The sequence below is a fragment of the Oratosquilla oratoria genome, chromosome 8, assembly GCF_046742065.1.
Source record: "Oratosquilla oratoria isolate Oo_2021 chromosome 8, ASM4674206v1, whole genome shotgun sequence".
Classification (NCBI taxonomy): Eukaryota; Metazoa; Arthropoda; class Malacostraca; order Stomatopoda; family Squillidae; genus Oratosquilla; species Oratosquilla oratoria.
This window is the reverse complement of record NC_134784.1, coordinates 57183252-57198568: the sequence shown is the minus strand read 5'-3', so window position 1 is coordinate 57198568 and position 15317 is coordinate 57183252. Positions and strand designations below refer to the sequence as shown.

Here is a 15317-nt window from a genome sequence, read left to right as displayed (position 1 = left end):
TCTTTACATTATTATTATCATTATTGTTATTATTATTATTATTATTATTACTATTATTATTATTATTATCATTATTATTATTATTATTATTATTATTATTATTATTATTATTATTATTATTATTATTATTATTATTATTATTATTATTATTATTATTATTATTATTATTACTATTATTATTATTATCATTATTATTATCATTATTATTATTATTGATGTTGTTATTGTTATTATTGTTATTATTATTATTATTGTAATTATTGTTATTATTATTATTATTATTATTATAGTTGTTATTATTATTATTATTATTATTATTATTATTATTATTATTATTATTATTATTATTATTATTATTATTATTATTGTTATTATCATTATCATTATTATTATTATTATTATTATCATTATCATTATTATCATCATTATTATCATTATCATCATTATTATCATTATTATCATTATCATTATTATTATTATTATTATTATTATTATTATTATTATTATTATTATTATTATTATTATTATTATTATTATCATTATTATTATCATTATTATTATTATTATTATTATTATTATTATTATCATTATTATTGGTGGGGAAAAAGAATACTACCACAAAGTGTTCCCACTTGAGTCGTAAAAGGCGACAAAAATGGGACGGGGATAGGACTAGGCATCCTTCTCCCTGTAGCCCCATAGAGGACATTAAAAAAAAAAAAAAAAAAAAAAGGCATAAGAAGGTATGGGAGGAGTTTTCTAACCAGAACGCTAAGGCTTGGGTTTTTTAAAGTGCGTGGATATGGTAGAGATGAGACTAAAAGGGAAGAAATAGGCAGTATGTTTGTGAGAAGAATGATGGATATGTTGGCACTGAGTGAAACTAAGTTGAAAGGGAGGGGCGAGTATGAGTTTGTGAGCGTATTTGGGAGGGTCTCAGAAGTAAAGGAAGACGGGGGAAAGAAGGGGTGGCTATACTAGTAAGAGAACAGATAGGTAAACGTGTGGTGGAGTGGAAGGAGGTTTCTTCATGGTTAATGTAGATGAAGGTGAAACTGGGAAGGGAGATGTGCGTTTTTGTAAGTGCATATGGACCTGATAGTGAGAAGAGCGTAGAAGAAAGGGAAGCTTTTTGGATATATATAAATGGGTGCATAGAGGGTTTAGGGAGAAATGTCAAAGTAGTGTTATTGAGAGACCTTACTGCTAGGGTAGGAAACAAACCAATAGACGGAGTGGTTGGGAAGTGTGGACTGCCAGGAAAAAATCGTAGTGAAGAGTTGATGGTGGAAATGTGTCTAGAAAGAGAGCTGATGATGGCAAATATAGTGTTTAGGAAGAAAGTCAAGCATAAGTATACATGGGAGAGGGTGGTGGATGGAAGGGTGGTAGATAGGGCGTTGATGAACTATATAGTGGTAACCAGGAAAATAGTAGGAAGAGTTAAGGATGTACATTTTCCAAGGGGAGAGAGTGGGGGAATATCAGATAATTTTTTGGTGGAAGGTAAGTTGAGAGTGGAGGATAGATGGAGAAAGAGGAAAAGGACAGAAGGTATGGAGGTGCTTAGATTAAAATGCTTAAATGAGAAAGAAAAGGAGAAGTACAAGACGAAGTGAGAGAAGAGTGGGAAGGAGTGAAGGATAGGGTAGAACTAGGAGCGGAGGAGGAATGGGGATGTTTCAAGGAGTGAGTCACAATGTATGCAAAGATGGTGTGCGGAATAAGGAGGATAGAAGAAAATAGAAGGAAGGGTAATGAGGGGTGGGATGATAAAGCAAAGAAGGTTGTAAAAGGAAAAAAACAAGCATTCACAGATTTGTTACAATATATGACGAGGTACATAAAAAAGAGAAGAGAAGTAAAGCATAAGATAAAGGAAGCAAAGAGGAGAGCATATGTGAAATGAGGTTAGAGCAAGACAGAAAATTTTGAAAGCAATAAAAAGATGTTTTGGAAAGAAATTAAGAGAGGAAGAGGATGCGAATGAAGTAGAGAACAAAAAGTAAAAGGTGCAGATGGAGAGATGATAATGGAAGAGACGGCAGTAAGAGGAAGATGGGCAGAGTATTTTAGGGAGTTGCTAAATGTGAGGGTGAATAGGAAGGGAAAGGTAGCTGCAGCGTGAAGCGCTAAGATAACGAGAGTGATGAGTGAGGAAAGTGGGGGAGAAATAAGGAAAGATGAGGTGAAAGCAGTTTTAAAATGATGAGAATAGGTAAGGGGTTGGATGGGTGTCATGCAGATTGTCTAAAGAAAGGGAGGTACAATGATGGTGGACTGGCTGGTGATGTTGTTTAATGTTTGTTTAAAAGAGGATAGTGTCGGAGGACTGGAGGAGTGCATGTATAGTATCCCTTTACAAGGGAAAAAGGGAACAAATGTGAGTGTAGTAGTTTCAGAGGGACCAGTTCGTTGAGTGTAGTTGGGTTGCGTGGATCAGATTTTTGTGGTAGGACAGATATGTGAGAAAGCTTTAAGAAAAGGTAAGGATGTTTTTGGGCCTTTATGGGTTTGGAAAAGGATTATGGCAGGGTAGAGATGAAGGAACTGTGGGAATTGTTACAGATATATGGGATAGGAGGAAATCTGTTAAGAGCAGTCAAGAGTTCTTACAAGAGAAGTAGAGCCTGTGTTAGAGGTAAAGGTGGGACTTCGTCAGGGATGTGTTATGTCGCCTTAACTGTTCAATCCATATATGTATGGGGTGGCGCGAGAGGTAAACGCAAGGATAATGGGCCGGGGTTTGGTGATGATTAAAGAAAATGGAGAAAAGTGGGAGATAAGTCAGTTGTTGTTTGCTGATAACAAGGCGCTTGTGGCAGAATCAGAGGAGGGATTAAGGAAGTTAGTGACAGAGTTTGGGAGGGTGTGTGAAAGAGGGAAGTTGAAGACAATTGTGGGCAAAAGTAAGGTGATAAGATATACACGGGGTACTTTGGCAGTAAATTGGAAGTGAGTATTAAGGGAGAGAGACTGGAGGAAGGTGATAGCTTTAGATACTTGGGTGCGAATGTGGCAGGAAGGGAACGAATGGAGGTAGAATCCTTTAGGGGATTAAAACGTGTAATGAGAAATAGACATTTGGGGAAGGATGCTGAGAGGAGATTGTATGAAGGAGTGATTGTGCCGACAGCACTGTATGGGGGCAGAAACATGGAACATAAGAGAGGAAAAGAGGAAGAGTTTGTGTGTGTCTGAGATGAGATGCCTGAGAAGTATGATAGGGGTTACTAGGCTGGATAGAGTGAGAAATGAGGAGGTGAGGAGGAGAGCGGGGGTGCAAAGGGAGTTGGGAGATAGGGTTGACGAAAGAGTATTGGGGTGGTTTGGACATACGGAAAGAATGAGTGAAGAAAGATTAGTAAAAGAAATGTGGAAGGCAGAGGTAGGTGGAGTGAACATGAGGGGGCGACCAAGGGCGAGATGGATGGATGGTAAGAGGGACATTGGGAAAGAGGGGCATGTCTGTTCAGGAAGGAAGGGAGAAGGCAGAAGATAGGGATGAGTTGAAAATAGTTGTTTATGGATAATGCTGTGATGCATGGAAGGGAGGAGGTGGGGGTGGGGTTTGGAAATATGTGTAAATGATATTTTGATGCAGCTCAAAGGGATCTCTCCCCGTCTTTTTTTCTGCATGACGGAGAGTGGGGGTCACCTATTAAATGAAGCGGCCTTGCTACGGATGTGCTGTGTCTTGCTACACTGCTTCTAACCAAGGGCAGTGGGTGAGATGCAGGGACGACCCATCATCCAGGAGCAAAGATGCAGCTCAAAGGGATTTCTCCCCGTCTTTTTTTCTGCATGACGGAGAGGGGGTTCACCTATTAAATGAAGCGGCCTTGCTACGGATGTGCTGTGTCTTGCTACACTGCTTCTAACCAAGGGCAGTGGGTGAGATGCAGGGACGACCCATCATCCAGGAGCAAAGAAAAGAGGGAGGGATGGGGGTGAATAAGAGTGGAGTATGTAGTGATGGGATGGGTGGGAGTGGAATTGATGTCTTTGTTTTTAGTCTACCTCCCTTGTAAGGGTGAAATAGCAATTGGTATATACAAGTATGAATATGCATGTATGTATGTATGTATGTATGTATGTATGTATGTATGTATGTATGTATGCATGCATGTATGTATGTATGTATGTATGTATGTATGCATGCATGCATGTATGCATTATTATTACTATTATCATCATCTTTATTATCATAATAACTCCTTCATTCGTATGGGTGATTTTGCTGGGGGTGGCTACCCAACCTGGTTAGGCTTGGGGAGGCTATGTTTGGGTCATATTTTCTAGCCTTCTCCTCTTGTGGGGTGAGCAGAGCGGATCCTGAATAGAGCTGGTCAGTTATAGAGGCTGCTGCCGAGCTGTGCTACTCTCCATCATCACACAGGGAGATCATTGGGCCTACACCACTTGTTATGTGGGTTGTGGCTTCCAGACATCATCATCTGCCCCTACTGTCTCGCATCACTGACAGAGGACTTAAGGCTATTAGTAGGAAAAATGAAATTATTGTTAGTGGGAGAGACGGTGACTGAATATGCACTCAGTTTCAGTCGCTTCCTCACTCTTGATGTTACCCAGGGGTACAAAAGTGATGAGGTAGTAGTTTGTTTTTCTTTCTCTTTTCGAATCCCGTTTTGAGATCTTGCCTTCTTTCGCTTAGGTAGAAGATAGGATGGAGACGGCTGCAAGACCTTTAAACAGGATTCATAGCAGGTAAGGAAATCCCTACTCCCTAGAACGGCTTTATACTGTAATCATAATAAATTCTTATAATTAATCAAATTATCAAACAATCAATAATTACATAATTACAAAAACAAAGGATAAGAGGGACTTGGGAGTACTGGTTATGGTAATTTTGTCGCCAGAATCAAACATCAAAAGGATCACTGGGGAAACTTATAATCCAATGAAGAACATTAGAGGAAGAGTTCCAATGCATGCATAAAACCATGATGAAAAATATGATCAAATACTTGATTGGTCCTAGACTATAGTCTGCTGCAGTTAATAAAAATCCTGGGCCTAGTCCAGAAATGGAGTTTCAACCTTCCAGGGCACCTCTTGATGGAAATGAAGGGATTGACGGGTTTTATAAATGGGCAGCAGATTCACTGACCATCTTGCAGTACCACGTGGCACATGCATGTGGTACCCGTCATTGATCCCTGAGAAAATGGTTCTAGATATTCTAACAAAACATACAAAGAGAGACTGAATATTCTAGGGCTACCAAAGTTAGAGAGAAGAAAACTTAAATATCTAATAATGTTTAGTCATGAAAGGTGTAAATATATTTCGACAAAGAAGACAATTTATAGTGGAAACAAAGTAAAATCAAAGGTCACGAGATGAAATCACGACTTGATGTTTGAGGGGAATTAAAAACTCAGTTTTCCACATAGGATTATTGATCCATGGAATAGTTTGGATGAAGACATAGGATGATTTAAGGTCAGAATTGACCAATGGGAACGCAGAGACAGGGCTATACGAGCATAGATCTTACCTGGATACTAGATCTCGGCAAATATGACTAGGTAAATTTTCACACACACACACACACACACACACACACACACACACACACACACACACACACACACACACACACACACACACACACACACACACACACACACACACACACACACACACACACACACACACACACACACAAATATATCAATATAGGTGCATGTACTCAACCCTTTCGCTGCGTTTACATGCACCTTTACACAAGTTGCCGCCAGAAGGCACGTTCGTTCAGCAGAGGACCCCCAAATTCCATTAAGCATTTCGCTGCATTTTATAACATATCTTTAATCTAGCTGCCGCCGGGGGATTTCACTTAGCACCAAAAAAGTTTGAATTATTTTCAAGGTACGTACACATATGTACTGGTCCGATACATTGTGGTTGTATACAAATCAAGCTAAACTTAATGCAAACATAAAGACAAACCCTAAGGCACTGCAGACTCTCTCCTTCAGTATTAAGGGGGTGTCACGGACATTACTAAAATCTGACAGCAGTCAGAGGGGAAGGAAAAAAATGGGGGTTAGTCATGTTACTCTACATTCTTATCCCTACTAAGAGGGTGGCACAGATGATAAGCAAATCAGGTTGTTGGCGGCGGTGGTAGCCGGAACAGATCGAAGTGTGTCACCTGGTGTGGCAGGGGTCAATGATGATGGGAGTGCATGAAGACGTTGAGTAATATGAGTGTTAGAAGGCCCAAACAAATGCTGGCAATCTTTTCGAGCATCAGGCAGACCTCGGACGGCTCAATTGGCTGCTTGGATGACTTGGAAGTGTAGTCGTCATCATGGTGGTGATGTTCTGGGAATTCCTTGGCGAGAACTTCGATGAAAATGACGTGGATAAAGATTCCTGTGAAATTAGGGCGATTAACAATGGAAATGACCATGAACTTCGAAAATTCAATGTATATATAAAATATTAGGAAGTTAGCGTCCAGACTATCTCTGGCAATTCTAATCCCTTTGGGATAAAACACTTGACCTTCTCGGAACAGGTTGTCCCGAGGCTAGTTCGCCTTGGCTCAAGTCAGTCGCATGTATCTCCTCCGAGGAGGGCGACCATCTTCAAGACCAAATAATGTCTCCATCAACACCTTGAACCTCGAGTTAGCTCCTCAGCAGATAAAAACAGTCAAGAATATATTTATAACGTCCGTCACCGTGTTGCAAACCTTAATATGTGATGATTAATCTCACGCGCGCGCGCGCGCACACACACACACACACACACACACACACACACACACACACACACACACACACACACACACACACACACACACACACACACACACACACACACACACACACACACACACACACACACACACACACAACACAAGATCATTCTATTTAGATGAAGACCGAAGCCCAGCTCCCATGTAACCTCACGTAAATGTGACCCTGTTTAGAGACCGGACTTCAATACTCGCGTAAATTTGATTCTCATTTCTAAACATTACTTTCGGCCATGTGTCGAGGGCTTGTGATGATAAGTAGGCAGGTTCATTTGGCATTGCATCAATATACATGAAGTGCAGATAGTGAAAAGAACACATAGTTCGAAATAACAATTAAAATTGCCAAGGATAACACAAAAAAAGCATGTAAGCTTATTTCCATTGTGGTCCTCATTAGACTGATTTTCCACGATAAGTTACACAGACAACATAAGTAGGGATTAAGGGGGCCAGAGACAGTCATGAGTAATACCAATCAGTACACATATTACACATAAACATTATCATAGATTTACTAATACTACTAAAATGTTCGTAACACGTAGGATATTGAGACCAAAACTTGAGCACCATCACAATAAGGAACATTGCATTATGCATCAGGAACAACAAAATATTGCTAAAAGGTACCAAAACAGTATGAGTGAGTACCAGATCAGTGTAGTACCATTAATGATATACTACATTATTCTACAGCTGTAGCAGCAAGTGTAGGACAATAAAGGGAGGGGGGGTCCATCCCAGGTTAAGAGTAAATATCAAGTACCACGGGATAGAAGGTAGCAGGCCATCAACAATATCAACATGTTGTTATAGTGAATGTTACATGCAGCTAGGGTCACCTATTAATTAATTCCAAAATTTACCTGTACCTCAGGACGGAGTGGGCAATTACACATTAGTATGAGCACTAGGAAGTAGTACATTATAACTTGAAGCACCAGAAGTAGGGTACAGGGGACCAGTATTCGTATGAGTAAAACAACAAGGAGATCGAGGGAAAGATCCACTTACCTTGGGCCTGGTGCCCTGATTCACCAGGCTTGTATTATGATCAGATCATAACTTTTCTCGGACCATACCTGAGACATATACCATACTATGACAAGCAAAACAAAGGTGGAAACTAGTTTTGAACATCAAACATTGTTATACTATGCTAAACCTCTGAAGGACAAAAGGGGAGGTCAGAACAGTTATGAATGAATGCAGATTTGGATGGTATTACTCATGTAGTCTGGTACCCCTCACTAGGCTAGTAGTACATAAAATCAAGGCTGTTCTCGGTCCACAGCTGAGACATATAGTCCTTGACATTTTTCTTAAAAGTAACCTTGCTATTTGACTGCTTAATGGACATAGGTAGTTCCATAGTTGAACACCTGTGAAGTGAAAGCTGTTTTTGGAAGCTTCTAGTCACGAGCCACATTTAGGTGGGATGGAATGAAAGGTCACTCTAGCAGTACGGTTTAGTAGGAATCCATGCGAGTGAACAGCCTTTTTCACGATCCATCCTCCATACCTTATATGGGGAAAAGGATATAAAATATGCTGTAAATATAGCCCATCCCACAGCTTTTTCCGACGAGGTAACCGCCTCCATTGGAAGCAAGAGAGTAAGGAATAAGTAGCTCTCTATGAGCCATGAGATTCACTCTACTGACAACCTACTCCGCCCTGGTGAGCTGTCCCCTTCACAGTGAAGTTGTCTTCTCCTCCCTGTACATGTGATAATAGCAACCGCCGCCGACGCAACAGAGCGATAACAGAACTGCGGCTATTAGCCGTTCCAACCACACAATTGGAAAATGTCGCTTTCCCAAACTTGCCCAATTCTTCCGGTCCTTATCTCGACCCTAAAACGAGACGATGTAGATTCCAATCTAGATTATCCAAAATTCTGAGCTCTTAAAACAATTAGTGGAGTACCCATTTTTTCTCATTGTGCCCTGAAAATGAAAGAAGGACTTTGTCTCGACGGCGTAGTGGTAGCGTTCGCAACTACTGCTACAGTGGTCCGAGTTCGAATCCCGCCCAGGGCTGAAATAATTTCAGTATCACTGCGCTTCGAGTCGTTACTCCAACTCTCGTGGCCGGGAAGTTGTGTGTGTGTGTGTGCGTGTGCATGTAAGGTCATAGCATTACCCATTGATCGGTCATATATGAGCTCTGAGCTATCTTCCGGGAGTGAAATAGCTGTCGATCACGAGTCCAATACGTGATCCAAGACCATGGTGAATCACACACACACACACACACACACACACACACACACACACACACACACACACACACACGCACACACACACACGCACGCACGCACACACGCACACACACACACACACACACACACACACACACACACACACACACACACACACACACACACAAACACACACACACACACACACACACACACACACACATAACTTTACCTTGACAAAAACTTACCCGTAGCTAGCGCTTCGAACACGGCGGACACAATCTCACGGTGTTCGGAAGGAGCGTTCTGTAGTCCAAGACCGGCACCGATGCCCATAGGAAGTGTCATTGTAAAGAGAAGGACATAAAGAAACTTATGCCACCGGTCGAGACTCTTGCTCTTGCTCACCTGCCGAGGAAGACGCAGAGGATACTATGCTGGTACAATTGAACACATGGTTTACTGGTATGCATGGTTAGGTATGTAGAATATTTTTCTGCAATCACAGCTCAGTAAAAACGAGTGGCTTATATTTCTTATGAAATTATGAGAACCCTTCAACCAGATATGACAGTTATCTTCATTGCCTTGGACATGATACTATGTGTGTGTTTAAGCCCTTCACCATGTTGTCGTGCTATGTGGACTTTGTTCTACTTGTACATCTGGGAAAGTGAAGTTTAGACAGCCGAGGAAAAGCGGGCGAATATCAGCTTGGAGTGGGTCTCAACGGATTTTGGGTTGGAATCTGTCTTCCCGGATGCATGAAATCGTCTATTTCCGGGCTAAAAGCCATAAAGTACGTCGCTTTATGGTTTCTTATTGTAAAGATCCTGATGTGCACAACACTAGATCATTCTATTTAGATGATGACCGAAGCCCAGCTCCCATGTAACCTCACGTAAATGTGACCCTGTTCAGAGACCGGACTTCAATACTTCAGTTTGACTCTTATTTCTAAACATTACTTTCGGCCCTGTGTCGAGGGCTTGTGATGATAGGTGCAGGGAATGGTGGTTCCTGGAAGCTTCTTATCACAAGCCACACCAAGGTGGGATGGAATGAAAGGTCACTAGCAGCACGGTTCAGTAGGAATCCACACGACTGAACAGCATTTTTCACGATCCATCATCCTTATCCCATATGGGGGAAAGGCTATAAAAGGTGCTGTAAACATAGCCCATCCCACAGCTTTTTCCGACGAGGTAACCGCCTCCATTGGAAACAAGAGAGCAAGGAATAATTAGATCTCCATGAGCCATAAGATTCACTCTACTGACAACCTACTCAGCTCTGGTGAGCTGTCCCCTTTACAGTGAGGCGATGAGCTCAAACACCCATCCGTATCCCGCATCTTGAACCTATTTAATCCGATGACGCATCGGTGGTTGTCTTCTCCTCCCTGTACATGTGATAATAGCAACCGCCGCCGACGCAACAGAATGATAACAGAACTGCAGCTATTAGCCGTTTCAACCACACAATTGGAAAATGTCGCTTTCCCAAACTTGCCCAATTCTTCCGGTCCTTATCTCGACCCCCAAACGAGACGATGTAGATTCCAATCTAGATTACCCAAGATTCTTAGTACTTAAAACCATTAGTGAAGTATCAATTTTTTCTCATTGTGCCTTTAAAACGAAAAAGGATTTTGTCTCTTCATATAGAAACGAGGCTGAATATAGACCCTGTCAAATGGGTCCCAACTTATGGAACTTGAGTCAAAAACCTAGTGCGATAAAATTCAATCCCTTAAAATATTTGCCAATAGCCCTGTCATGTAGAAACTCCGCGCTAAATATATACCCAGTCAAATGTGTTCCTAGCTGTGGATCTCGAGTCAAAAACTTAGCACGACAAAGTTCCTTTGCCATTCTTGTCAATACCCGAATTCACAAAGAGCCCCATGTATGAGTTTGATTAATCCCTTCCACACAATGACGCCTGTGTAGGCGTCATGAGGCCGAGTGAGCATATTAGGATGCCGGCGTTGGCGTCTTGATTATGTTTGTTTTGTAGTTGTAGCTGAATGACCCCCATATTCTGTGAGTTGGCTTGATCATATTTCTGTAGTCATTAATATTCAGAGTGAAAGAGAACTGATAATACAGCTGTAACTTCATATTTCATAATGCGAGTATGCATCATCGAATCATCGTACATCAGGTAGCTCATGCTGCCCGCGAGGGTTTGACTAGTATGAGGCTAAAGGCAGTATACAGAATCAAAATTCCTCAAAAACTTATAGAACAAAAGGTAACCCAAGCTTAGCGGCCCCTAAAAAGTAAACAAATGGATAAATAGATAAATGAAAATAAATTAATAAATAAATACTGTAAATGAATAAATAAATAATTGAATAAATAAATGAATAGATGAATAAACAAATAAGATTGATAAATTTATAAATAAAATAAAATCAATAAACAAACAAATAAGATTAAATGATAAAAACTAAATAGATATTATAGAACATAAGATAAAAGTTCCATCTCCTACATTGATACTATCCTTCACCCGCTCCCAGCTCTCATCTCACCTTTACACAGGACATCTGATGACAGTTTAAGCCTATTACTCACTAGGAGGATAAGCCATTGATGAAAAACAAATTCGGAAGACGCAGAACTCAGAATGCCAAAATCAGAAGTTAAGATAAGATTAAGTTTAATGTATACCAAAGGTCAGACAAACTAATCAGATATGAATTATTATATATATGACATGGGTGAAGGAGTGGAATGTTACATTGATTATCATATTTCTTCTCTGAAGCCTTCCCCTCGGCGCTAAAAAAGAAAAGCACCAAATCCTCACATGAAGTATTGGGGCATATTTCATAGTACATAGTGAACACCACGTATTTTTCACTTCCATCGCAGAAGCACCACTAAAGTAAATCCATCTCATGCAACTTAAATATTCCCCCACCCCCTCATTATCTTCCTTAACCACCATGTCTCTCGCCACCTAAAATCATATGGTTCAGGTAGAAGTACACCGCAACCCAGCATCCTTCGCTACTAGTCATGCCCTTGTCTCTTAGCCGTCCCAATATCCATAAACACAATTTTTAATTTGTGCTTATAAATACAGTTTATTTCTTTTCAGGCTCAGGTTCTTACCCCATATCTAAATTTCCCATCCTCCCTGGTTTAGCCTCATAGTGCTATAAAAAAAATCCTATTCAACATCACCCGACAGTAGTTTCTTTTTCATTTATACTCATCCATGCAATGCTTTCAATATTTTATTCTTTTCGCCCCACTATCCCGCCATCCTCGAATTCACAAACTCCATTCATGGTTCATGCGAATTTCTTCCTGCTAAGATAAGTGTCCTTTTGTTGTGCATCGTCTTTATTGGGATTCCCTGCAACGAGCAAACCAACAAGGCAACTCATGATGAAGCATTGACACTGCTTGATGTGATCATCCCTCTGTCTACATTAGACTTCTACCTCATTATTATTCGGCCCGCTATGTTAAAGTTGCAAAGAAACACTGAAAGGAGCAACCAACAAACTAGTCAAAGGGATCAAACCTCATTTTAGCCCATGGACCCCTTTTTACCAGCATAACCAGGACTTTGAAACTGCACTGATGCACTTAAGAACAGGGCATTCTCGTCTCTCCCATGGTTTCCTACATTACACTTGAATGCCCTGCCTACTCAACTTTTCGCGGCCTCCTATTCCTTTATCGACTTCTTATTTTGTGAGAACCATCACCAATGCCCTTGTCTTCTCCCCACACTTTCTCTCAAAAGACAAACCTCTTTTTCAAACTACAATTTAACCCTTTCATACCATACACATAACCTAACACTCCTAAGTCCATTCTGCAGTAATTAATCCACCTTGCTCCACAGTGCATTTTGATCTTTGATCTCAGAGCTATATTGTATTCAGGAGTAGAAACGCAAGTGAATTATTGGCAACTAAATGAAATTCACCAGGGTGGCTTTCATGCCAGAGATGAAAAAAAGGGCAAGTAGCCACCATATCAAAGGAATTAACATATCAGAGCAATCTCCAAAAAGATTATTTTGAATTGTACCCAGAACACCAATTTGCTTGTGTTTAAACAATGTTCAACGCACCTCCATGCCGAAAGAGAAGGCCATAACCACCTCGTGGACCAGAACAGCCACCGAGAACTCCAAGACCTTTTCCCGCTCCGTTTGCAGACCGACTGCCATGCCCTCGAAGACAGAGTGGATCCCGAGCGCCACCAGGAAGATCACCGACGATGGGACTCCGTGACCTTTGGGGAAGAGCGAAGTCATATAATTCAAAGCAAGTTCATGCGAATAGGATGAATAGCATAATCTGACAGACACAAGTGCGCATACTCCTCTGTACTACTCATGCATGCTCTTTCTAGATCTCTCTCTCTCTCCCTCTCTCTCTCTCTCTCTCTCTCTCTCTCTCTCTCTCTCTCTCTCTCTCTCTCTCTCTCTCTCTCTCTCTCTCTCTCTCTCTCATACATACACATACACACACACACAAACTAGATGTTGCGAAATACAAAGATGGGACACCGCGAGCATAGCTCCCCTTCCCGTAAGTACAACTGGGTAAATACAACTGGGTAAACACACACACACACACACACACACACACACACACACACACACACACACACACACACACACACACACACACACACACACACACACACACACACACACACACACACACACACACACACACACACACACACACACACACACACACACACACACACACACACACACACACACACACAGGTCACCAAATACGAAAAAATGTATAACAAAACTTGAAAAAATACAAAGAGTAATTACGAAATTGCCACCAACGCTCTTAGAACTATAATATGAGGAGAGGGTGGCAAAACTTGAGCTACAGACATTAGACCAAAGAAGAGAGTGAGGAGACTTGATAACTTTTTATAGAACGATGAAACGTATAGAAATTATTTATAGAGAGGATCTAATAAAATGGGATGATAGAGAAACAATAGGACACGGAAAAAAAAGACAATTATAGAAGAGATCTGAAAAAGAACAGCTTTCTCCACAGGATAAAAGACGTTTGGAACAAGTTAGATGAGACTGTGATGTGTGCAAATACGATACACGAATTTAAATGCATTCTAGATTAAACGAAATATAGAGACGGGACACCACGAGCATAGCTCCCCTTTCCGTAAAATACAACACACACACACACACACACACACACACACACACACACACACACACACACACACACACACACACACACACACACACACACACACACACACACACACACACACACACACACACACACACACACACACACACACACACACGTCGGTCGAAGTGACAACGCAGTTTGGAACTCCAGGAAAACTTCAAGTTTCATCGATCCCAACAACTAGGGCGTACCTTTGTTGTATTAATAGTGAAGTTGAAAGCTCGTGGTGTAGTGGGAAGGTGAAGAAAACGGAGAAAGAAAGGGATTACTGAGTAAAATGGAAGGGAATGAGGAAGGGGACGAACAGGTCCCGGATGTTAGAAGGGGTGTAAACAAAAGAGGTGCAGAACACCCAGACGAGGAAGAACAAGGAAGCAGAAGTGTCAAAAGCATAAATATAGATAATAGCAACTCAATGGAAAGAGAAGATGACTGCTGTTATGGATTTAATGAGAGAGGAAGTGATAACCTCCCCCGACTAGTAAATCTAGGGAAGAAACTAAACTAAACTAAAAAAAAAAAAAAAAAAAAAAAAAAAAAAAACATGGGAGGTTAGGTTTACCCAATTAACACTAGTTACCCAAAGAGTGTTAACTAAAGAGGGAAAATCAAACCTAACTGCAGAAACAGAAGAATTAAAAAGACAGTTAAAAGAAGTAAAAGATGGGAATGAGGAATTAAAGAATAATAATAAAGAGAATAAAGAGTCCATAGCAAAAGGTGAAAGAACAAACTGGAAAATACATACTGGTTATAGAAATGAATATGTACAAGTGTGCAGAATAGAAAAGAGGAAATACGAAAAAGATGCCATAGAAAAATATATAGATCAACCAAAACTATTTTACAGATTTGTAAACAACAAACTGAAAAACAAATAAGAATTAGAGAAACCATGACAAGGAGTTGAATACACAGAGGAAATAGAAATGGCAGAAATTATGAACAAGCATTTTAAATCGGTGTTTACGAGGGAGAACATACAACCTAGAGATATAGAATGGGAGGAGAAAGTCCCCCCTATGAAAGCGATAGAAGTAACAAGGAATGAAATAATGAATCACTTGAATAATCTCGATGTCAGAAAATCG

General features: G+C 40.5%; 1 protein-coding gene across 1 annotated transcript in view; it reads right to left on the bottom strand.

The window, feature by feature from the left end:
• Positions 1-513: 513 nt before the first annotated feature.
• LOC143027749 (zinc transporter ZIP1-like) overlaps positions 514-15317 on the bottom strand; it is a 148105-nt gene continuing 133301 nt past the window's right edge. The window contains exons 4-6 of the mRNA XM_076189257.1: positions 13104-13267; positions 9251-9410; positions 514-6408 (exon numbers count right to left, since the gene is read on the bottom strand). Coding sequence (XP_076045372.1) covers positions 6200-6408; positions 9251-9410; positions 13104-13267 — 533 coding nt within the window. The 3' untranslated portion in view covers positions 514-6199. The remainder of the gene's footprint in view (positions 6409-9250; positions 9411-13103; positions 13268-15317) is intronic.